Below are 25,083 nucleotides of genomic sequence, written 5' to 3' on the forward strand. Positions count from 1 at the left end.
CAAGAAATTAAACACAGTAGGAAATTCCTTGAAAAAAAAAAAAAAAAAAAAAAAAAAAAAAAAAAAGGGAGGAACTCAGATCTGTATCTTCCAAGGTTTAAAACGAATTTAGTGCAGCCATTTGTTCTGGCAGTGACTGGGTTTTCTGTGGGCTTCCATTGCCTCCAAAGGAAGGCTTTGTGGTAGAGATGCTGTATTTGTTCCGTGATCACGTCGTGGGGTTGGTTCCAGCAACATGTTTGGGGGCCCACATCGCCTTCCGTCTCTGTAAATCCAGGAGATGGTGGCTTCATGATATAGCTACCTGGTGAATCCTGCTCTTTGCATGGAGCAGCTGCAATGCTGAGACACGGAACCACCAGGTTTGCCTGCAGATTGAGCCTGGACCCCTCAGGGCTCATCTCAAAGGAGCCTGGCACTAACGCTGTCCTCTGTGTAGTTATTTCTGTGCAGGCTGTAAGTTATCACTTTAACATACGGACATATGGATGTTGTRTGTTCTACACTGGTGTAATCGTAAATCCATGTAATTAAATGCAAAGTATTTTCAAGATGCTGACCCTTGCCTAACACTACAAAGCAATTTTTATTGATGGTGGCAATCCAGCTGGTTAGTTAGAGATAACTGAAAGGATAGAGGAGTAAGTGGAATTAAATAAACATTAAAATTGAATTTTTGCTGTGAGAAGTGTTGCTTAAGTCATTAAGGAACTTACCATAAGTAATTTAACTATGGGTAGCTCAGCTGAGGATCTGTGTCATCTGTTAATGTGAAATGGTGAAGAAGTTCTTTGGCTTTAGGCACGTTGCAAGTAAAACGCCTGAACACTGATTTCTGACAAACAGCCAGAAAACAAACAAAAAAAAGTCAGAAAACTTTTCACCCTGTCTTTGAAGAAAGGTACACTAGCATGGACTGTTAGTACCATGTACAGCCTTAACTCATTTTTGGAGTCAGTATCTTCTGGAATAATGCAATTACGATGTTTAAAATAACCTTTTCCTATAACTATCTACAAGTTCTTTGATTTAAAAAAAATGCTACTACCAAAACTAGATATTGAAAGATGTGAAAATTCCTAATACCCTTTAAAAAAGGAATTACTACCAYATATTTTATGGCTTAGCTAAATTTATGTCATTAGCTTATTTACTTTTAGGAGATACTGCAGTGTTTATTACCCAACTCAGTGGGTACATATAGATATATCTAAAGAGTACAAAGTACTTATAAGTAACACTTTTTATTAAGAGTGGCTGTGAAAATAGAAAAAAAATCTTGTAAATTGATATGCAAGCTGCATTTTGCCCTGTAGGAAAATGAAGTATGTGCTATTAATTACTATTAATATTTTATGGTATGCTGAAAACGAATAACTAACTAAAACTGTAGAACAGAAATCTATGGTCAGCGTATTTCTCAGTGAAATAGGGCAGAAGAAAAGGACAAGCTTATAAAGTTCCTTGAAAAAGTAGATCTTAACATAGAGCGTTAGCAGAAAATGTTTAAAAATCAGATTCCAGATGACTTTTTCCCTCAGCTATGTGACCTTTTATTCTCAGCATATAAGTTTCAATGGATATTGTCACCTACACAAAATTTTATAGCTAGTTATATACTGCATAAATCTTATGGAACATGAGTGTTTTCAAATTGGATAAAACGTATCTTTTAAAGTCTTTTTTGCTTTATATCTATATATAWAAATCATTAAGAATTAGCAGCTGCTAATGGAGGAAATCTTTAACTAAGAGATATTCTTCATTTACAGAAATTTCCCTGYGAGAATCTGGGGGGCTCTTACCTTTTTACCAGCACCTGAGCTGGCCCAGAGGAGGTTTCTTGGATGCTTTGTGCATGTTTAAACTACAATTCAAATAATGACCCGTATTGAACCTTTTGGCTTGCCCTGTGCTGTAGCAGCAAGTGGTTCTGATAGTCAACTCAGCCGCACATCGTAACATTGGGTTGGCAAAGCTCAAGTGCTTGGGTTTTTCCTGTCAGTGCAGCTTTTCTAATGTTTAATATTTGTTTTACCTATTGAGGAGGTAAAACAATGCTGCTCATGTGTAGCACAGATGGAAGTCTGAGAACTGTATTAAACTCAACGCTGGGTGCAGAGTGAACTTCTCCAGATTTCACTTCTCCAGATTTACTGTGCGGCCAAGCAGCACTCGCTGATAATGAAGTGGGTGATTTACGAATACTGAGGGTATGGTTAGCCCGGACCTGTTGACTTCTAAAAGCAGAAAAATGCACGTTGAGCCTCTGGAACCATAAAACCTTTTTATGCTGGTAAATGCTTACTGTGCATTAGGGAGCTGACCTTACTGCCCCAGGACATTTAATGTTTTTTTTCTTCCTTTTAAATTCCATGAAATGCTTGTTTCTCTACTCAATGTTATAACTATAACAGCCTGATTTTTCCTCCCATAAGGTTTATACTTCATTGATTTCTCTGCAAGTCAGAAATGAATTTTAGTTTATTAACATACAGGATTAGAAGCTATTACAGCAGGTATCTAGCAAACATGGGACAACATTATCTCCTGTTACTACTTTTATGATTTCTTCTGTCAATTATTTTTAGTATTGCTACAACACTGTTTGTTAGGTATTAGAGCTTACTGAAGTCAAATTTAATGTGCTCAAAAAAAAATCAAGTTTCTGGTTAATTCATGAAATTCTGAGGTTTCCCGTTTCTCCCTACTATCTTCTGCACTGCGTGCTGGATCACAGTCATGTAATTGTGTTTCTCTTCTATGAGCTTGAGTTTTATAGCAAATTAACATTTTTATCCTGCCTAAAACTTTTGTGTTCTAGGTGAGTTATCTGGAGTCCTGCATTGTTAAAGATGTGACATTCCCTTGAACTCTCAAATAGAGCTAAACGAATTACCGAAAGGTAATGTTCCAGGCACTGAATTAATGCAGTCAGCGTTGTTATTTCCTTAACAGCAAAAGAATACATCTTGTATTTTTTTGACCATTACCTAGGAACTATATACGTGATGAAGAAATGTATTTTAGTAGATAAGTTTATAGCATTTATAGAGGAGTTATGCTTGAGGATATCTATCTTGAAAGCCTCTGCCTCGTGACAGACACTCTGTTTGCAGCACTTGCTTTCTTTACTGACAGTTAACAGCCCACTGTGAACTTGGTGGCCTGTGATAAGAGGCTCCTATAAGTGTTGGGTAGGGATCTTGCCACATGAGGAGCAGCTGGTGGGTTTGGACACGGGTCTCCATCGGAAGCACGAGCTGCCTCATTGGGCYGTGTCCCCAAAGTGCTGCTCCCAGGTGTGTCCTCAGAGCTGTGACCTCCAGGTGCTGAAYGGGGTCCCCAGGCGGCCTGGTCCTGGTTCGTGGGGGTTCTGCTGCTGCTGGGGTGGCTGCTCTGCTCCGGGTTTGAGCTGGAGTTTGCAGCTCCCAAGGGGCGTGTGGAGCTGCAGAAGCAAACGCTGTGTTGCTAAAACTGCCAAGCACTGCTGATGAGAGAGGTGCCGCGAGTGCTGCGGGGTGAAATCAGCGCTTACGGAGATCGTGCTCCCGTAGCCTGGAACAGCTCAGAGGTGCTGGGAAATGAGGGTCTGTGCTGCTCTCCAGAGGTCCCGCGTGTATTTTCTCTCAACTCTTAAAGCTCTGAATGCTGTTACTCCTTAATGCCATTTTGTGAAATCCACTGACTTGCTGGTGATGTGCTGAGCCCTGTAACATACATTATGCAAGAGATTTTTGCTTTAATTTCTTAAAAATCCAGCGTATTATTTCAGCTGATCTTTCCTCCTCCCTTTTCTTGAACTAGATTTTTGTAGGCAATTGCCATACAATGTTCTTAATATGCAAACCTACCTGTGTGTAGCAGTATGTATAGGCTCCTATGCTCCCCTGTTCGCTTGCTTTGGGCATGAACGGTGCCATTCATTTTAACATTCCTGCAGGAGGTGTGTTTACCTCATCTGTCTCCGCGTCCTGCCTTCTTCTCTGACCTATGGGATAATGTGGTGCTCTTTCCAAGACACAAAAACATCTCACGAGAAGCTGAATTATTGATTTGCTCTAGGGCATCTGAACAGCTTGCTTTTTAATCAAGCTCAGGATTATTACAGTACGTCAGACACTTTCRGTGTAGCTTCTTGAGTATGCTATTTAAGTGTCTTCTTGGAGTCTCTAGTCAGTTATGATCAAGTCCTAGATCCTGATTTATTGCAGGTTTTCGTCCTTGGTTGCGCATTGTGGTAGACCCACAAACAAGGTCTGTTGTAAGAAGTGGAAGACTTGAGCCTGATATTCCRGAAGTTTAGATAGAAAAACAAATCCTAAGAGAAATTCTAACTTTGCATGTGCATATGTGGAAGAAGCATCCACACGAGTGTCGTGCAAAGAGCTCCATGCTTTCCCTCAGTGTATTTGCTATGTTCTGCTGTAGTCTGGCTCTTGTTGACCATAGTGACAAGGAGACGAGGAGCTGTGGCCCTTTGGTTCTTTCGGAACCCAACTGTGATGGCAAATGCTTAATGTGAAATCAATCTTTCTCGACTGCCACAGAGAAATATAAAAGGAAGGAGGATGCTCCCAACTCTGAGTGTTGGCGCATTCAGGAACTAAGCCCTCAGAAACGGTGGAGGAGTCAAAGGATTGATTTGCTGTGAATGATAGTTAGAGGAGACAGCAAATCAATTTACTGAAGTGAAAAGTTTGTGGGAGGATCTGCAAAGACTTGTGGCTAGGGAGGACTAAGTTAAATGATGCCCCAAAGAAACATGATGCAGRTACAGGCAGGCATTTCTGAACCGAAAGGAAGGGTAGAGAATTAAGTGCAGATCTTAAAGCAGCAGAGAATCTATTTCTGTGCTTTGGAATTTGGGGTAGAAGTAAAGCAAAGAGGCCAGYTGCTGGTAGATTGCTTGAAGTAATTTGATAAACTAGAGAGAACTGCATAAGGACTGAGAATGAAAGGGAAAATAAAAATTGAATTTCCAGGTTTCTGGGAGAGGAACAAGACAAACTTTCAAAGTGAACCTCCCCTTTGGTTGAGAACTGTTCAACTGTTGTAAGGAGATGACTGTTTAACGCCTTACTAAAGAAGCGCAATTTCTTTGAAACTTATTTTCGCTTTTCAGAGTAAGATTCTTCCACATTATATTTTGCAGAAATTTAAACTAATTTACCTAAAATGGATCAATTGAGATTTTATGGTATAGGAGAATACTTCTGTAAAGTGGGTGATAAATGTAAGAAAGACTTTTATATTCAGGAGCGGAAAAAACATTTCAATGGTTAATTTTTTTCTTTAAATCTTTTTCTGTAAGTTTTCATGTGCTTTAAGAAGCTATTCTGAAGGGAAATTTTAAATTTTTACATTATTGATATTGTATCTAGTGCCTTATGGAAGAATGATTCTAGATTTTCTGTGCAGGGACCTGGGTAATAGGTGAGGAACAAGTGATTTAATTCTTTCAAGTGATTCACTGGTATCTCAAGGACAGGTGTTTTATTTTGCAATCTTGTATTTACTGCTATTGGTCTTTCTAAACAGTTAAAAAGAAACAGAGTGTGGAAATTCACTGACTTAACATGTCTTTAAATATTTCCCTATATCAAAGGAAATTCTGAATTAGGCCTATGCCKTGTAGACGTTTATTTTACATATTTAAATTATAAGTTTTGCTGTTTTAGTTTGGTCTYTAGCATTTCAGCAGCCTTCCTGCATCCCTGCTGATATGTCTTTTGTCTAACATGAGTCGTGTGACACACATTCATTTTGCCCCATTTTGCTATGTATCAAATGCATCTGTGTTTAAGGGAACTCTTTTATGTAACTTTCTTTGTATGTCATTTACCATTTTTTAATTATTTTAGCTGTGTTTTTTGGCTTTACAGCAGTTAATTTTTCTTAGTATAATCAGTATACATCTACAAAGGAGAACAAATGTTTTTTCCCTGTTTCAAAAGGTTTCTCTCTTTCATTGGGCTTTTCAGTTCTTTGTCTAGTATCTTAATCTGCACTATCTCATCRCATCCACTGCCGGAGCACCAGGATGGCTTTTTTTGTTCTTCATTTTAATTCTAACTTACTGTTTGCTAAAGAACCGAGTTTGCACAGTTGGTTGTAGGGTGTTGTTAGAGTAGGGCTCTTGGTTGAGCAGTGTGGGTCTTGCTGAGATGCTAGAGCCCCACTGCTGCCTTGGGGCCGAGCAGACGAGATTGGAAGGATGCAGCAAGTTGGGGGTTTGTTTCTTGAGATATAGACTGGACTTCGGCTTCCCTGCCAAGGTTGGTACATTGCTGTACTGTTGCTGCCTAGCAAATTCCTTTTGGTTCAGCCAACGAGGCTTGTGTGGCCTCCTCTTTATTTCTGGAYGCTCCATTTGAGAAAAGTTTGGAATAGTAAAGGAAATAACAATGTATTTTGCTTTGGAACACCAAGACTTCATGAACGTGCAGTTCATAACAGCTTTTCATTGGCGTAGAATGTCATTATAGCAACCACTTGCTTTATTATAGTGGCACTGACAAGAATAGTTAAAGGATCGTAGAGAAAAGTGTATTCTCTTGCTTCASAAAGAGACCATTTAAGTAACTTCTATTTGATTTTCTTTTTCTCATCAATAATGCTTCAGTTCACACAACCTTAACCTATACTTACATGTAGAAAAATAGGTTGTAAAGACAGGGACTCCTGACCCAGCTTTTTTTTTTTTTTTTGAGAACATGATGGCGAGATGTTTGTTTTTTTTGTTTGTTTTTTTTTAGTGAGCCTTGGCCCAATGTTGTTCTTATCAAGTGAAATGAGTTCAGATCTTTTGTTTCAATATTGTTCCATAGAGTTTAGGGGTCAGAGCTGTAAAGAACATAATCCTAAAATGTATAAAGGCCACTATCATGTAAGTTGTGAGTGTGCTTGGTATTCCTTAGGATTTTTAACCTAAAACAGCAAGTTTAGTGCAATAATCCTGAGATACGAGAATGTTTTTATGAACACACAAGTCTTGGGTATTACAGAAGATCTGAGAGGACTCGCAGAAGCCTTTAGAAAATTATCAGCATCTCTGTCAGTGACTCCCTTCCCAGTTGGTTGCACACAGACAGAATGATGCACTTACGCAGCAGCCTCTCTTATTTGTTTGTATGATTTCACTGCCACTTATTATTTCCCTGAAATTGTGCTTAGGGTAATTCAGCATAGAGAGTTTGGAGATCCAGTGATGTCAAATTTCTGTGTTTTACCCATGCCTTTCACATGCCATCTTCCAAATGTTTATTTGCAAGTCTCCTACATTATGAGATATGGAAAACCCTCCACTTCTATCAGAATGATGCTCCAATGATTTTTATTTCATTAACTATTTCTAAAAGCTCAGATTATTTCTGGAATACCTCATCTGGAAAAAAGGAGACAATTCCCCCTGATAACCAAATTGCCACTTTCCCTAGCGTGTGTAAGAGCTCTGGGTACAAAATAGTCGCTTCTTCCRTATTGCTTTCCTTAATCCGCAGTGATGGATTTTTTTCCTACAAAACAGAGGACAGTCTGCGGTGATCTTTTGATTTGTAAGCTCACATCTCTGGGCTTATCTATCTGAAAATGGAAATTGCTGTTATTTTGCAGTTTCTTCTAACAGTACATGGCATTGGGGGAGGAGGGAGGGAAAGTGGAGTATTAAATCTTGCAAAGCTTGCCATAGAATATAAATGATTTCTTTGTAAACTGCAACGAAAGTGGAGATATGGTCTCTGTATCTTCACTTTTAATGTCCAAACTAGGCCATACATAAAGGTTAGGATTGTGTTTTGGATTCAGTGTAAAAGATACCTTTACTAACAGGCTAGCAAAAAATGCTGAAATTCTGAGAATTTCATTTTGCTCAGGAATCRGAGCTTGTAACGGAGCTATTGAATCATCTGACTCCTTTGCCCAGGTTTCATGTACCACTTGCAAGGAAGTCAGAGACAGAAAAAGAATTATTTGCAGTAACTCACAAAATAACTCCAGATATGCAGTGCATTATTCAGTAACAGTATTCTCCATAATATGACAGGTAACGTCTTGATTAGGTGTGTAACAAAAATCGCTTTCATCTGCATCGTTTGTGCCGAGGAGATGATGYCCTGATGCCGAGGGGATGATCAGGACACGTCTGTAACTGCCCTGACTTTGCTTCATGGACCGTGGTGTGTATGAGTGTGTTCGAAAAAAACCAAAAAACCCAGAGAACAAGAGTGCTGCTGAGCCTGGCTTTGCACCCTAGCGTACAAATCTACCGTAATACAGAGCCATTTAGGCATCACTTTACAAGCAACACTGTTTGTATTTGGTTTGGATTCTGTTCAGCAAGTTAGGAAACATGCTTAATGTTTTACTCGGGGACTTGATAGGAGAAAAATCAATTTCCAGAAGTATTTTTGTATCTCTTAAGGKATTATTTATGTTACGTGCGCCTGTTCTGGACATACTCTTGCCACCTCAAGAACGATTTGACATTTTATTTTACTTCATAAACTAAGAACTACARTCTGCACTTGAAAAATCCCACGTTCTTTATATGACAAATAGGCACAGTTGGGGATAAGGAATATAAATAGGGCGACATCAAATGAAAAGAGCTGATGATCCAACAAGGCTTCTATAGATCTTGTTGTCTCTAATGTCAGGAGAATTGCAGATTAGTCTTGCTGCTCTTTATGAGTAAGCCTATTTATCAACTTTCTGGAAAAGCTAATTTAAGGTGGCATATTTTCCTTGCTTCTGCCACACTTCAAAGCTTAAAGCCCAGCACTTTGTCAGCTGTTCTCTCCTGGCTGTAAGCGGCACTTGCAGATTCCCATTCAGGCCTCTCTCCACCAGCCGTGTCCTGGCGGGCTCAGATAATGTAATTTTAGTTTACTTGTATTAATAAAGTAAAAAACTAAGAAGACTTAGCACTTAGCACCATTATGCAGGTCAGGCTTTATGCTGAGAGAGGAAGAGCAATTTAAATTGCAAATGCCATAGGAAGCTGGATTTCTATAAAATGCAACTTTGTCACGCTGTACAGAAAGAGGACAACGAGCCCTAGAGAGAAGAGCCATTTGTGGCTGGTGGCAGAGGTTATGATATCTGTTTTTCTGGCTAACCTTCAGAAGGAACATCTATTCTGTGAAGGGATATAACAAGAAAAGCTGATTTTAGGAGTTCTGGAGAAAATATGCAGGAAAAATATATATATATAATCCTGGTTTTGCTACTGTGTACTACATTTTTAACATGATGCTTTATACTGGATTCACAAAATGGATTTGTGTACATTTATATTCATTCTTTAAAAGCTAAGTAGAGCTCAAGCAACTAAAACAAGCTGTTTGATATTATGTTCTTCTTTTTCTATCACTTGATGTGAAAATACCTTAGCATAGGATGTCACATTAGTTTTATATATGTAAATACTTTTGAGTCAGAACATGCAGTGCAAGAATATTTTATCACCTATTACCACTGGAATTTTTACATATGTAAACTAAAAAAAAAGTTCTGCTTTTATCAAAATTGAAAGTGCTTCAGCTTCATTAGGATGAACTGAATTTGTGGCAATACATTTGGGCCTACAGTCAGAAACTGGGGAAATTTATTGTTTAAATACCATAGCAACGATGTGCAGGCTAAAGCAGTTGTGAAACACAATATTGTATTGTGACTTAAATGTAATGAAATCAGTTGAACAGCACAAGTCTTGAATAACATAGTGTGATAGATAAGGCATTCCAGAATGCGGAAATTCTTACACAGAGCTTTAGGATAAATCTGTATAATTCCTGTGCATGACATTTCAAAATGCTCAGGGCTGTGAATATCACACCTGATTGCTTTTAAGCCAAAAGCTTTCATGTGGAGGAAATAATGTTTCAATTAAAAAGAAAGAGAAAAGGAAGTCATTTGACATTATTATATTGCGTTCAAAATCATGTACAGAAAATGAGAGCAAATTCAATAGGCTGCTGACTCAAAGCTGAACAGGCTTAAATGTTTGCATCAGCTGTTCAGGAGATGGTTAGGTCACAAATTTAATAAAAATGACTATATCAAGTCATGGAACTTGATCCCCTTCAGCTTCTGCATATTGAAATTTTGCTATTGCTAGGTTCCAAATGTTGGCTTTTATTTGCCTTTTTCCCCACTTCAACTTTGTCATCATTTAGTGACTAAAATACGTTAATGTCCTCTGCTGTGCTTTAAACAGTGAAAATACAAGCATTGATAGTGGGTAGGAAGAGTTTCTAGCCTCTCTGCTGCCTCTGCTTTGTGCTTGTGAAGCGCTTCGTGACCATGGGCCAGGTTTTTGCCTTAAAATTAAAAGAGTATGTGTGCACTTGTAAGATTAAGGAGCATTTTTATTTTTAATACCCCATGCAGTATCTGGCATTTCACAGAGGACTTGGAAAAAGTCCCCTTCCCTTGCACCAAAACCAGTGGGTTGCATTTGCTCTAAAAGTGCCCTTGAAATAGATACCATTCCTAGTCGTGTTTGGAGTGGTTCCTCTCAGCCAACATCTCCTTTCCTGCAAGGTGTTTGAGCATTGAATCTTGAAATGCGGATCTGGGGGTTGCCAACGYTGGGATCCTTTCCCGACCCCTTTGGAAGGAGCAATGGGGCGCGCGGTGCCGGTGGCAGCGGCATCGTTCCCGCCCGGGTGACCTCCTTGTGCGGAGCGATAGTTTTATCCTTCTCTACATCATTATGTTTGCTGTAGAAAAATCCTGCTGTGCTACATCATAATAACATGTAATCTTCTTGCTCAGTTTAGCTGAGATTTAAGGAGCCGCTGTTCATGGAAGCAGTTTTCTAAAGTCTGATCTATAATTTACCAGAATCAACCAGGCAAAAGAGCAAGAGGCTTTATAAGAGGGATACAGCCCTTAAAACTCTTAAATGAAGATTAGTTTAAAGTTTTACAATCCGGTACAGAACCATCTGGCAAATCTCATGTCAGGCTTTGTTAAACCCCGGAGTTTTCCTAGCGCCTCCAGCCCCGCGCCCCCTCCCCGCCTCTGTCCTTCCCGGCTCCGGCAGCTCCTGCCGCCCTCGGTGGCKGATCCGAGCAATGGGGCCTGTGGAGCAAAGGGGGCTGTGGGGCCTGTGGAGCGAAGGGGGCTGCGGCCGCTGTCGCCGCGGTGCCCGTAGCGGGGCAGGCCGCCCGCATGTGCGGCCCGTCGCTTATAGTGTCCTTAGGGAGGTAACTGTGAGGTAGCAGCCTCCTGTTGGCRGCACCTTTGGAGGCTCACTGGGCTCAGTTGTGGCCTTTGAGGCCAAGGAATCCCCAGGAGGTCGCGTGGCGACGGCGCGAGGGGCGCTCGTCCCTCCGGAAAGGAGCGCGGTGGTAGATTGGGCCAAATGGTAGATCAGTTGTGTAGGCAGTGACGGTTGGCGTGATGAAGAGCAGGGAAGAGCAGGGAAGAGAAGGGAAAGGGACTACCAGGCCCTTCCAGCAACGAGGCTGTGGGATCCTGGCCCATGCCTCCGTCTCCCAACTTGTCTGCTTGTTTTTTGGTAAAAGGCAGACCAAATGTTTCTTAAACACAGAACAGAAACACTCCCACGTGAATCATTACCAGCGCTTTGACTTCAGCTGTCCTATGGTTTTCCCCATGTATTTCCTCCTAAGCCGTACATATTTATTTTCATATTTATATGAAGCTTAGAAATATGGAGCAAAATAATTTCTTCTAGCAATCTGTCACATTAAATTATACTTTTTTCACTTAAAGTAACCTTGTGTGTCTTTTCTGTTTGCCTTTCCCATGAGGGGTCTTAAGGGGCCATAAGAGAGGACTGCAGGAATCCAATTACCTGAAATCAACTTAGAGGCAAGGAGGAGACATCGTTAATGGAGATAAGCTCCTTCCCAGGCTTACAGCCTTTCTCTCTCGGTGTCATGATTAAGATGGTCTCTGTGGACAGTGAAATTAGTGTGCGTGGCTTCTTGATTAAGATGTGGGACAGAAAAGCAGTGGACTCTGCAGTTTCTGTTTAAAAAGATGTAGTATACACAGTTTGGGAATATACAAGAGGCCAAAGTCACCACCAAATACATATTAATCCTGACAAAACATTCTTAATGTAATGTAGTTAATATGCTACTTGCAAAATATCTTTTGCTGTTTGCTTCCTAAATCTCACTTCAAGCAACACAATGCKAAACTTAAAATACAATTTCATAAAACACTTTTGTTTTCCTCGTTTCCTGTACAGCGCAAGAGTGAAATGCTGGGAGTTGCACAATGCTGCTGTAGCAATTTTGCAAGGCACCAGAGAAAAATGCATCATATTATCTTTGAATTTCAGTCTGTTTCTACTTCTCACRGCAATCAATAACCATTAGTATGGTGGTAGTATCTGTCTAGGTAATCTTAGGGCTTTTCCAGAAAGCAAAATACATAAACCAGAATTGTCATGTCATAATTTTTTTTCTATTTTTCAACTCCCCAGTCCAGGGTTTGGGAGAAAAAAAAATCCAAATATCAGAAAGTGGAATAAAAGAAAAATGACTACTAGTTAAATACAGCCTGTATTTAGCATCAGAATAAGAAGTTGGAGAGCAAGGATTGCTTCTGTTGGCAGCCAGCAGTGGTTCCTTGAGGAGGAATTGAAAGAAAACCGGTAGCCATATATATATATATGTATATATATATATATAAAAAATATGAGCTATTACTAAGGTTATTTTGGAGCTGTGGGTCATGAACAGGTGTGAGGCTCCAGCTGCGGCTGCACCGCGGAGAGCAAAGCAGGGCTGRGTATAGACTGAGTGGAGGAAACCTGCTCAACAACCATCCTTTTCCTCCATCCCTTGCATCCTGCCCTCCTGACCTAGGCTGGCACTGGCAGGCAGCATCCCAGGAGGCCAGAGCTGAATCCCTTGGGGAAAACAAGATGGATAAATCAGCAGCACCTTGTTACGGATCCTCCCAACCTGTGCAGACACCTGGGTCTGAATGTGGAGGGCGAGGGTGCTGTGGGGATGGAGGAGATCCTGTATGCACAAACGGTTATTGTAAAACTAGCTTGAGTTGTCGCAAATGCACAAGAGATTTCACCTTTTACTTTGGGAGGAAGACCACCACTGGGGCCTCTTGAAGATAAAAACGAAGTCTGTCTTGAAATGATGACTTTCATAACCTTTTGGAGTCTGTTTCTTCTTGCAGATATTTAGAATATATATTTGGCATATCTTTGGAAGATATTGCCTGTCAAGTTGTCATAAGTAATTGTATGTTTGTTAACTTACTGTTCCTAATAAACAACCAGAAATATTCATGATGAGTTTCTTTTTGTTTTTCCTTAAATAAGATTTAATAACTACTTTGATTAAATATTAAAGCTTTGCTTTGCTGCTCCAACCAAACAGAAAATTCCAAGTATCAATAAAATATTTTGTGCACAATATCTTTACTCCCTAGCCCTTCTSCTGGGCTGTATTGACTGCTGGCAAATTGATGGGGGTAGTTCCTAGGTGCTACAGGCGGAGACTGATGGACCTGGCTCTATGATGACCCCACAGGCCAAGGCTTCTGTCTYGCTGAAAATGCCTGGAAATGGGATGAGCTGTGGACAGATAGGATGGGCTGCCAAGGGGAGGCGTTCCTGGGAACAGCGCATTTCCCAGTGGGCAGGAGGGTTTACTAAGATAAAGGAAACCTGTTAAAGCCAATAAAAGCTCCAGTGGTTTCCTGTCTTTTTTGCCTGTGGCYGTGCCCGTAGGGGGGCCGCGACGCAGGATGACAAGTGCTCATGTTGAGCAGAACGAGGCTCCCTCAACGGCCCGAGCTGGTGTCAGCTCCAATGTTTCCCCTCCRCCTCGCCTCCCCGTGGCAGGAGCAACCTGCCGCCTTGGCTTTGCGTCAAGGCTGCRTTGGGGAGACCCATGGCTTCCAGCCCGCTCCGGAAAGGAATTTTCAAAGGCGACATAGAACATAGCAGGACAAGCGTGGCGAGGGAGGAAGACAAGTGGGGAAGGACTATGGGCATGACCTGGGTTTGGGGTATGAGAGGCACCAGCCGAAAGCCAAAGCTCCTGGTTACCCGATGAGCACGTGGTAGCATCGGACCGTGAATTGTCCCGTGGGCTGTTGGTTTTCCACAGGCTGAGAGCACCACTATGATGGGAGCTGCTGGAGCTTGTGGAAGGGGCCTGACTGGTTGCAGAAATGAGAGCCCTTGGGTCAGACGCGGAGAGAAACTAATTTATTCTGGGAGTCGCGCGTGCTGGCGCGAGAAGCTGTAATGTGTGTGTGTACAAGAGCCCAGGGAGGCCTAATGGCACTGCTGGGACCACACCGTAATATCCAGGTTGAAATCATTCCATCTTTATCTCATTAGGAATATAATTTCCTCCTACGTGTGAAGCCCAAATGTCAAATTGAGAAGTAGAGGGAACATAAACAAAAGACTGTGGACATATTGCTATTGCGGGTTTATTTTTGAGTATTCGTAGGAACTGCAGAAGGCTGTAGGAAGATGCTCCAAGCAAAATGGTAGGATAGAGGCTTCCAAAAACTAATACGTATTTTTAGCAAGTGTTTCTTCATCTTTGTAGGAGGAAGCTCACTGAAAGATTGCTTATCTTTCACTTTCCTGGTTTGTTCTGGTTTGTTTAATATATATATATATTTTTGAATGAGCACTGCTTACAGAATCCATGAGGAATCTGTGTGTGTATCCCAGCAAGCTGTGGGTCAGTATTTTGGCTGTTGGCAGCCCAGTTGCTGTCGTAGCAAATGTCACCCAGCAGCAGGTTTGCACCGTGGGAGCCTCGCAACAGGCCCAGGTCGCAGGTGCAGCACAGACGCTGCTAGTTAAGAATGTGGGTCTCGATCWGTAATATTTAGATTATTTACCTGGCTGTGCTTGGTGATTTTTATGCAGCCTTTTTCTTCTTGAATGCCTACATTTACTTCTCCCTCCTCCTTGCTGCACAATAATGTTATTAATCAGGTTAATGTGATAAAAAAGTACAGAGTTTCTAGGAAAACTATTTCTACAGAAATGGTGTGATTTCTTTTTTAATGTTGGTTCATAGCAGGATGTCTCATATGGAGTTGTTATGGTATCTTGGCACCGCAATTGAAATGTTTAGTAATGGTCAGGATGGGTTTGGGTTCCTTTGGTGCTTTATTAGTACATTTAAAGGTAGGCTATAAGGTAGAATATATTTGCTTTTGTATACATGAAAAATACCGCCTTCTCATTCAAGGTACATTTATTTTAACCGTATTTAGTATTCACTAAATCTGTGGTTATTTTCTCTTGAAAATGCATTTATTATTTCAAGATTGAATCATGTTCAGTTGCTACTCCAAACTATAACATCACAAAAAATGGTAAGAATGATTGCCTATAATGTATTATTACAGGCAATCCAAACTGCCAAACAAACCAGACAGTTAATAAGTTTTCTTTTTGCTTTGAAGTGAGYGCTGTGAATGTTCCATGCTAACTGAAGCTGCCCACAAACTCTATATTTTTAAAATTTTCATATTAAATGACTACAATTATTATATGTGATGTATCTCTGCTTCTCCTCGTCAGTCCTTGCTGTCTCTGTGGGTATTTAGATGACTCTGGTCTGGGACCTGGATAAGATACTCTTTATGTTGCCTGTTGTGAAAGGCCTTATCCAAAGGGTGTGTTAGAGATACTGTATTTCAGGAGGAGGAGGGAGGAGTTTATTATAAACCTTGGCCCCTAAATAGCGTCTTTCAGCAGAGGACCTTCTTTGGCGAATCTCCTTGTTCCCACCTTGCAAGTTGTTCTGGTCTATCAAAGAGCTTGGGAACACGCAGCTTGCTGTTAGCTTTGTGCAAATGCTGCTGTAAAACGGCTGGCAATCAGTTTCAAGAGAGTTGATCCTAGGTTGCTGTCCAGTCTAGGGAATCTCTAAGCCAACCTCTGCCCTGCCCTCCTTCCAAGTGAAAGCTACTCTATGAAGATGAGGTTAATTGGCTGCAAAAATACCAGACCTGTAGCCTCCTTGAAATGAATRCAGTCATGATTTGTTATGATTATTCCGTATGAATTTTATGAGTGAAGAGTGTTTTATTCCCGCAAGGGAAGTTAATGCTGAATGCTGCTGAAGTGGATAACCTGACGTGTACTTTTCTCTCTCCTCAAAGCACACGAAAGAAATGGGAAGGCCACAGACTCCTCTCAAAGAAACCCCCTTGGAGCCGTGGACTCAGCCACAGGTAGGCTGGAACKGCTCTTCTGCATCTCTTCTCTAGGGAACATTTCTGTAAGCCTAAACTGAATCGAGTAACTGGGGCTCTAATGAAACCCAGGACGTGTAGCCKTGTGGTTCTTGGCACCACGTGTCAGAACGATCTGTTTCAGTGTTTGGCTGTCAGGATCATTTGTGCCATACTTTCAGTGAAACTCTTGGGATCCAGCTCAGCTTTTTTTCCAATATAGAAATGCCAGCGTTATCTTTACCTCCGCTTCTGTTGCTTATTTGCTTAGGATTTTGCAAAATTTTACTTTCACTCAAAATTTCACTCAAGTCAGAATCTTTGGCAAAGGAGAAACTTAGAACAAAGCTAATTCTGTGTTGAATGACAAGCAATCATGGACACTTTATGGTGTAGAAATTCAGTTTGTGGGGTGTTATTTTGAAGGGACAATCTGAAGAAGCTACCTATTCTATCATCCAAATTGATGGGTGCTCAGCCCGAGCCAGGGTCCACCTAATTCCTTAGCCTCCAGCCTTAAAAACTAAATGCATGGAAATGCTTGAACTCATACGCTTATTTTGGAGGCCTATTTGCTCTGAAATTATGCGACAAATGCAGTACATGCATTTAGAAGCAGAAATAAAAGGCGCACATCTCAAGTATTGCTAACTGCATCAATACCTCGGTGCGGGTTTTATGAGTTGTGATGCTGACTGTGCAGGCTTTTGGGGGTAAAATCTATGGAGCTGACTGCAATTTGATAGAGTTGCTGGTAAGTCTTAAAAGGTGAGTTCTTTACTGTGGTCACACATACAGGTATCTGTTTTGACAGCTGTATTTGCCATTGCTTTACGTTATAGCTACTAAAGAACTATAGCTACTATAGAACTAAAATGTGCAACATTTTTGTCACTCCTATCCACTTTTATTTATTCATTTATTTATTTTTCCTGGGGTATGGGGGAAGAGAACTGTTGCTTTAAAAAAAGCATACACAAAAAGAAGCTCACGCCCATATGCTTTTTGTTTTGTGGCGAGAGGAAATGTAATCAACAAAATCAAAAACTGCTGGAGCCATTATTGTAGCAGAAAATTAAATTAGTTGTTAATTCTTCCATGGCTGTAATTCTGGCTCCTGCAAATCCCTCCTTAGATATTTTGTATAAAGTGAGTAAAAATTCATGGCATGGATAAAGGCTTTGTCTGTTTTATGAGCAACAGGCAAATGATCCAAATGGTGCTCATAAAGCAAATGGTTCCCAACTCTAAAAGGAGGAGGAATATATTTAAAATCCACGGGAACAAACCGTTCCAGTTCCAGTAAAAACAACTTCTGTTTACAAGGAAGCACTGTTTATATGAAAGTGTGTTTTTTTGGTTCTAAAGGGAGACACTCACCCCTTCCTCTACTTAATAATAATTTAAGAAGTCATTACATTTTCCTGGGCTCCCTACTCCATGTTCGCTGTTCAGAGGTGCTTTGGGATATATTTTTATCCATAGAGAGTGAAAAGAAGGAGGTGAGAGCAGAGCTTCCATGTTGAGGGCCAAGCAGGCAGTGAAGCAAGAAGGACCACATCTGTCCCCTAATATCTAGGRTGTGAGGAGCTGAGACGTGTCAAAAGATGGACAATTTCACATGGAGCTTCTAGCTGGAGGAAAAAGAGCTGGTGCTTCAGATGAGGCAGGAGGGAAAACGCTGCAGGTCTCATGCCCTGTCCTAGCCTGGGTTTCTTGTACCTGTTTGGATTCATTTTACAGAAGCAGCCAAGACAAATGTGAAACTGAGCTGGTAGGGAGAATAGAGAACTCCAGTGCTCCATCAGGTTAATTTTTTATTCTTTTTTTTTTTTTTTTTTTTTTTTTTTTTTTTTTTTTTTTTTTTTTTTTTTTTTTTTTTAATTATCCAAAGAAATAAATATCTCTAATAAATTAAAGAAATAGGACTTTGCCAAAGTGGGAGTCGTTTTTCTTGCCTGTGCCTTTTAACTTGGAGTTTTCTGTGTCCCTTTACGGGAAGCCGATGAATAGAAATTGATGTTACTGTCTGGAAAATAAAGTATGAGACACTCGTTCTCTGTGATCTCTGCCTGATAAATCTGGGACATGACTTTTCCGGATAAAGAACATGTGTGGTAGTAGCTGCCCAAATAGGCTTGTCATTGGTTTACAAGCTTTATTTAAATGTTAAAATACCATCCATTTCTGTGGTTATGGTGGGTGTTTTTGCTGCTTTGCCTGATTAAACATTTAGCTGATAAACCCTGTCAAGGCTGTTCAGAGCTACTGCGGGTAAGAGTCCTATTTATAGGCTCTGTTTTTATGGTCAGTTTGACACAGGACAATTTGAAGTCGAGCTAATCTATGACTGCTTAAATTTTTGACATTTGCTGCCACCACTTCTAAATGTGAATTTTGAGGTCCTGAGACAATATCGATCCAGATTCTGATTCAGAACAAAATTATTTTGTTGTCCCAAATTACTGGGAGGGTATATGTAGCAAGAAAAAAAAACAAAACAAAACAAAACAAAAGCCTTTACCAAAATCAGGAATAAGAAGGTAACATAGCATAAAACTCCAGCAGTGGCAAAACAGGCAATTTTGCCCGTATGACAAATAGAGTAAAAGTTCTGCTACTGAATTGCCGAATGCTTTTATAATTTAAACCTTTTTTATTCTGTTATGTCACTATCTATTCAGAATCTAAAATATTGTTCTAGGCAAGTGATTCCTTGTTGTAGGCAAGAATTTGGACAGCAAAAATGAGAAAAGGTGGTAGTAAYGGAGCTGTAGCTTTTATTTACTTATTAATTTTAGCAGCTTTCACTTGCTCACATAAATTAATGGCTAAAAAAGTCTAGTTAKGCCAATTCTCCTGGCCTAAATCAAGCATAATAGCTATAACGAACACATTAATTTCAGGAAATTAATTAATTTAGGGGAATTCTTTCCTAACACTCTTCCTGTCTCACAACTGTTCACAATGTGTAGTTGACACTGGACACACACAGAGAACGCTCCTAAAGGTTTCTGTTTTCTTCTTGTAGCTCCTTGTGAGGGTTAAATATCCAGGGATTTAGACTTGTTAATCTCAGGTAATGTGAATTCACCTGTTACATCAAATAACCAGCACCAGAATGGGTTTATTACCACCTGGTGTTACTAATGAGCGTGACAGGCAGGAGCAATAAGATGCAGACTAAGTGCAAAGCTATTTTCCTCATGGGAGCAAAAGAGGCAAGTTATTTGTTTCCTCCTTTACTTTTACAGTTTTGGGGTTTTTTTTGTTTGTGTGCAGTGAAAATGTGGAAATCCTCTTTTTTTTTTTTTTTTTTTGGAAACAATTACTTTTTATGGAAAGGCAAAAACACTCAGGCTGAAACCTAATTACGAATGATAGAGTGCAGTATTTTTTCTGCTCAATTTTAAAGAATCACTTTATAATCTTGGAACAGTGGATAACAACATCACTAATCCAATATTTTAACAGTAAATACGTTTGATGATGGGAATTGCTACACTAATCTTATATCCCTCCACAGTATAGTTAAGAAATCCACAGGGGGGTTTACTAATCAGTTTTTGTAAAGTAAATCAAGTCATGTAATTCTGGTTTGCTCTTACTGCCTTGCGAGCACCGGYGGAGCTGTGCGCCTGCTTTTCTGGTCTCTCCATCAGTTCTGCACCCTCGTGTGCAGCTGGGTTCTCCTTTCTGTGAGAGGGAAAGGGGCTTTTGGAGAGAAGAGTCTCCCATTTCCTCCTGATAGAGCCTGCCTGGTGTTAGCAGAGGTTTGAGCTGCTGAGAAGAGGAGAAGGGCTCCCAGTCACAACTGCTACTTGGTCATGGGCATTGCACTGCTGGCATGCGTGGGTTAAGCCATTTTAGACCTCAACTTTACTGGACAGGGATATATTTGGCAATGTGGCTTGTGTCCTTGTCATGTTCCACCAAACCATTAAAGTTGAAATGATTTTTCTGTTTTTAATTTTAACTTAGAAACAATAGGATATTTTGCAGCAGGGAAAGCTGCTGACCTCCATGGTTAATTATTTCAGGATGAGTAATTAATGAGAAATCTGTGCTGATGTGGAGTTGCACAATTTGTTCCTGCAGTTCACAAAAAGTGACTTATTTTTCCTCAAACCCTGTTGTGCTCTGCTTGTTTAGCTCACGGCGGCAGCCTGTCGGCATCTAAATCAGTGCAAGTCACAGGAAAGGGAAGCTCTATTTCTGACTGGCTGTGTTCAGCTTGGGCATAAATCAGTCACCTAAACAGATTCAGCAGTCTAGGTATACCCTGGTTATATTTAGTTTTAGAGTCTGTTCTTTCAAAGTAATGCTGTTTTATTTGGTGCCTTCATAGATTTGCATATGCCTCAAGTGTATTTCATATTTAAATGGAACTTCAATTATAATCCTGAGCTCTGATGCAGCAGACTTAGTAAATTAAAAAAAAAAAAAAAGAAAAAAAGAAAAAAAAATCCAAATCAACACAGAAGGTTTCTAAATGCAATTAGATTTGAACACATAAATTCTAAATGAGCAGTCTAATCTTAAGACTTTATTTTGCACCTCTGAGCAAAGGCCTTGCAAACAAGAAGCAGGGGTGGGTTTGGTCCACAGTGCAAACCAACAGGGTTGAAATGGGATTTGTGGGAGGAAAAACACAGTCATTTTGACATGATGAAAATAATGACAATGGGCTACCCAAAAAAAAAAACAGGATAGCCCARAAGAGATTTAATCTTTCTGGCACCAAGCAGCGTGAGGCGCTTTCAAAGACACCAGGCCAGGGTACAGCCCCTGTGACAGAGCGTCTCTGGTTAGCAACGTGACAGAAAATCGGGATTCAGGGATGGAGAGCAACTAAGGGAAAGGCAACTTATTAATTGGAAAACGAGCGCTAACCACTTCCAATCTACAGACTAAAATGGTAATTTCCCCTGATCRTTGCATTGAATGCGGAATACAAAAATGCCAGTGTGCCAGATGTAAAACGGGGCATCAGGATACAGTGTGACTGTGATTTCTGGATTTATTCAGCTGTGAATTAAGATTTTTTTTTAATGCAAATTGTAAAAAAGGAGGAGGGTTGTGAGTGAATTTGGGGGGAAATATATGTTGCCTAATTCCAAGTTGTTTCTCAAAAGTAACAACTGCAGTTATTTGCAGGATTATTGCTACTTCGCATTATATCCCAGAGATTGTTGGTGGCATGGATTACTTTTTAGTTAAAATGCTGGATAAGGTATTTATGGATGACAGCTTCTCAATGTGTGGTGTGTTTGTGAGTTTGGTTTTTTAGACCTAGTTTTGCCATTGCTTAAGAGCAGTGGGAGCTAGTAGCTGACACTCCTGAAAAGTCACTCGGAAATCAAAAAAATGCACGTGATATCAGGGTCTCTTGTGAGCAATGAATTTGCTCTTCATTTCAGCAGGGGAGGCCATTACAAAGCTGAAAAGTTTTTGGTTTCTCTGTCTGTTTTTCAGACCAGCCTTAATTCTATGATTAAAACATTCAATTTGAGCTAAGCTACGATTCTGTTATGAGTTAATTAAAATTAATGAGAAGTCTACAGAGAGTTTCCGTGCAGTTTGCTGGGGTGCTTTTTCAGGCAGTCGGCTCTGCAGAAACACGTCCCTTCTACGTTGGCATCTCTGGGGCGGCCGCCCGTGCGCTCAGCTGGGGCAGGTGGTGCCACGGATATTCAGAAMCCAATTTCAGAGCTGCCCAGGGGAAAACAGGAAGAGTCTCCAGTCCTTAGTACATTTAACCCATTCCCTCAGCATCTGCAGAACGTTTTCTCCATTTTGTCCATTTGCTGGTTGTGTTGTCTGCCTGATCTCAGCGGTTCCTGCTCGTAGGCCTTGTCCTGTTCTTGCCCCCCAGAGCGCCGCTCCAGGCCTGGAGCTCCCGGTTCCCGAGTGGAGAGCGGGTGTCTCTCCCACTTTAACCTGTAAGAAGCTGGAAAGCCCTGTCAGTGTTTAAGTAAATCACCAAGGGGTGGCTTTGGGAAATACGGATGAGCTCTTTGAGGTGCTCAGGGATGTGGCGGGCTCTCGAGCCAGGCCCTCCTCATGACGGTAATTCTCCTGGCATCGCTGCCGCCCATCGAGGACACGGAGACGGGCCGTTATTTAGGAGAAGGCACTGAGTAACAAAATCATTAAGTTGCACTGGACTGTAACGCGCTAGCTCTGTGCAGCACTCAGCGAGCATAAATCTTCGAGCAGAAAACATAAACAAGACATGAGTCATGGAGGTGTCAGTTTTCCCAGTGTCCRGTTTGATGTCCCTCACAGAGCAGCTAGCTGTAATATAAGGCTACACTGTACGTAGGAACACGAGCAGCCTTTTAACTGCCGCTGCTGGCTGATGTATTTATGCATCTCAGAAGAAAAGGCAGTCTGAAATATGATGGAGTAGTCTGAAGAGCTTTTGGAAAGCAGGAGCATAATAAAAAACTCTTTGGCCTAAAATCTTAAAAATGGCATCAGCTTCAGAGCGGGTCTTTGCATGAAGAGTGCCTCAGCAAGGGAATGGTTGCCTTTGGAAGTGCCAGGTTTCTAAACCGCCTTTAATCTCTGGGTTTCTTCTAGAACTTGCTTTTCATACTAAAATAAGGTAGCAGTTCCCTAGGCCATCTGCCCTGTTCTGCCTACGAGCTATAAACTTGGATTTGGTGGTGGAAGATAGTTTCTCAGTATATAGTATTCTTTTTATGTATGGACCCATTCATTCGGAAGCTTCATATAATATTTTTGTTACTGTTAGGAATGCACGTTTTACAAAAGGATTCCAATGGCTTTGTTTATCAAGTTCATTTAGGGTTAGTGCCATTAGAAAAGAAACCCAGGCTCCAGAGAGCAGAATCTGGCACAGTAAACCGAGACTGTAGTCTGGAAAACCATGATCAGAGTATTRCTCTATATGTTGCATTCCTTTTGATATTCCTGTATGCCTTACCAAATACCACGCAGGGATAGTAAAAATATTTGTTGTATTTCTCGCTGTTTTTCTAAGTCTACAGATATTAGAAATAGCTCACACACAGAAAGGAATTCATATTGCACACACTGTGACTATGCTTGGTGTTTGTAGTAGAATTCATCATCCCTGAAGAGATTCATATTCTGCAGCTTCGTTTCTAAACCCATACGTTCTCACTGGTGGCAGAGCACTTGGTAACATGATGCATTTCACTACGGGGCTGCAATACGGATGGTGCAAACTGCAGAACATGGGAGAAACTATTGCCAGGAGTAAGACCTGATCTCYGCAGCGATCCTCTGGCACGTGCGAGTTGCAGCTTTCTCCTTCCAGATTTTGTTTTTAAACATACATTTGTTCAGTTTTGGACACCGTGGATCATTTGTCAAGATCCTCAAAACTGCTGTGAATTGCACTGGATTCTTAGCATTTGTATCTGCCAGTTTTCTTGCTCTAAGGTGGTGGGATAAGGCAGTCACTTTGCAGTGACGACAAGGCTCTTGGAGCCTTTTAATTCGGATGGGTTTTTCTTTAACTGCTTTCACATATATATCTAACGAGAGGATATTTGTCTGTTTAAATGAAAGCCTGTGGTGCTGTTGTTTTGTGATCTATTCAATCCTCTTCGTTTCAGGATTTGGAAGAATTGTGCCTCAAGAAGCATGCAAATTCTTTCTTTAAAGAAAAGAATTGAGAGGGGCTCAGTTCGCTTTGGTTGTTTTAGGTTTGGTTTTTGTTTTCAAAACATTGCTAGAACGGTAGGCTTTGGGATTTGGCAGGTTTACAGCAACCTGATAAAATCCAAATAATTGTACCATCACTTGCCACTTGCTTCTTTCAGATATGCCTCCTTCAGACTGCCTTTCTTTCATGTATGTGAGGCTCTGTCTGCAAGCGTGTCTGTTCCCGAGCTCTGCCAGCTGAGTGTTTGAGAGAGAGTAAACAACTCGGCTGGAAGAGTGGTTCACAAGCATTGCCTTCGCTCCAAGCAGGAGAGTTGCTGCAGTCTCATACAAGGGCTCACTTAAYGGAAAAATACTGTTTTCCCCTTAGAAAAAAAAATGAAGCATTCTTGCTAATTAYTGTAAAATAAGCCAGTCCTGCTTGACAACCCCTCTATTCAGGGAACTTTTCTATAAAAGATTATTTAGTGCTTTACGTGAATGAGGAAAATAAGACTTTTGACCCTAGGTTAAAGCCTGACAAATATGGAACAAGTCCTTACACTGCAACTGCAGAGAGAAACTGGGAGAAGTGCAGTTATTGCAGTCCTAGCCTACAAATTCCTCAAATATTGGCCTATTTCCTAGGGATAGTTACTCTGTGGTGTATACACAGCTGTCAAGACAGCCCTCAGACCCTGGTGGGTTTCAGTTTCTGCAGACAAGCAGGTTTTTCCAGGGCAGCCTCTCAAGGAATCTGTTTATCACCTCTGTGCTCACACAGCTGCCGACAACAGCGGGGCAGAGGGCAGTTCAGAGATTATCTTCCTAAAGACAAGTTGGAGTTTTGGTTTAAATAACCCTTTAGAAACACTGCTTTATGCAGTTTTCCGTAAAGGCAAAGATTGCAGTGGAGGTTTTGTCTTTTTATTGTTTCTGCACTGATCCTGTGCACACCGTGACTTTCTCTTTTGTGTCCCTATGTTTAAATTTTATGAGTATCCTGCTCTTTTGTCTTGGTAGCAGAACTGCATTGGTTTTGAGGCCTTTGTCAAGTTGAAGATGGGAAGAAAAGTGTTTCAAAAATAAAAATGTGGCAGGAAAATCATTTGTGTTTTGTGCATCAATGGCTGATGCTGTTACTGAAGCCCAAGGCAAAGCAAGATTTTGAGCCCTTAAAATGTGTTCTGGATATTATTCCCAGCTGCAATAGACAAGAATGTG

General features: G+C 40.8%; 1 protein-coding gene across 1 annotated transcript in view; it reads left to right on the forward strand.

The window, feature by feature from the left end:
• LOC112944482 (protocadherin-11 X-linked-like) overlaps positions 1 to 25,083 on the forward strand; it is a 154,898-nt gene that overhangs the window by 35,358 nt on the left and 94,457 nt on the right. The window contains exon 2 of the mRNA XM_026035926.1: positions 16,150 to 16,221. Within this exon, the coding sequence (XP_025891711.1) occupies positions 16,162 to 16,221 (60 nt within the window). The 5' untranslated portion in view covers positions 16,150 to 16,161. The remainder of the gene's footprint in view (positions 1 to 16,149; positions 16,222 to 25,083) is intronic.

This window comes from Nothoprocta perdicaria, unplaced genomic scaffold (assembly GCF_003342845.1).
Source record: "Nothoprocta perdicaria isolate Ctin4 unplaced genomic scaffold, notPer1 scaffold_17, whole genome shotgun sequence".
Lineage (NCBI taxonomy): Eukaryota > Metazoa > Chordata > Aves > Tinamiformes > Tinamidae > Nothoprocta > Nothoprocta perdicaria.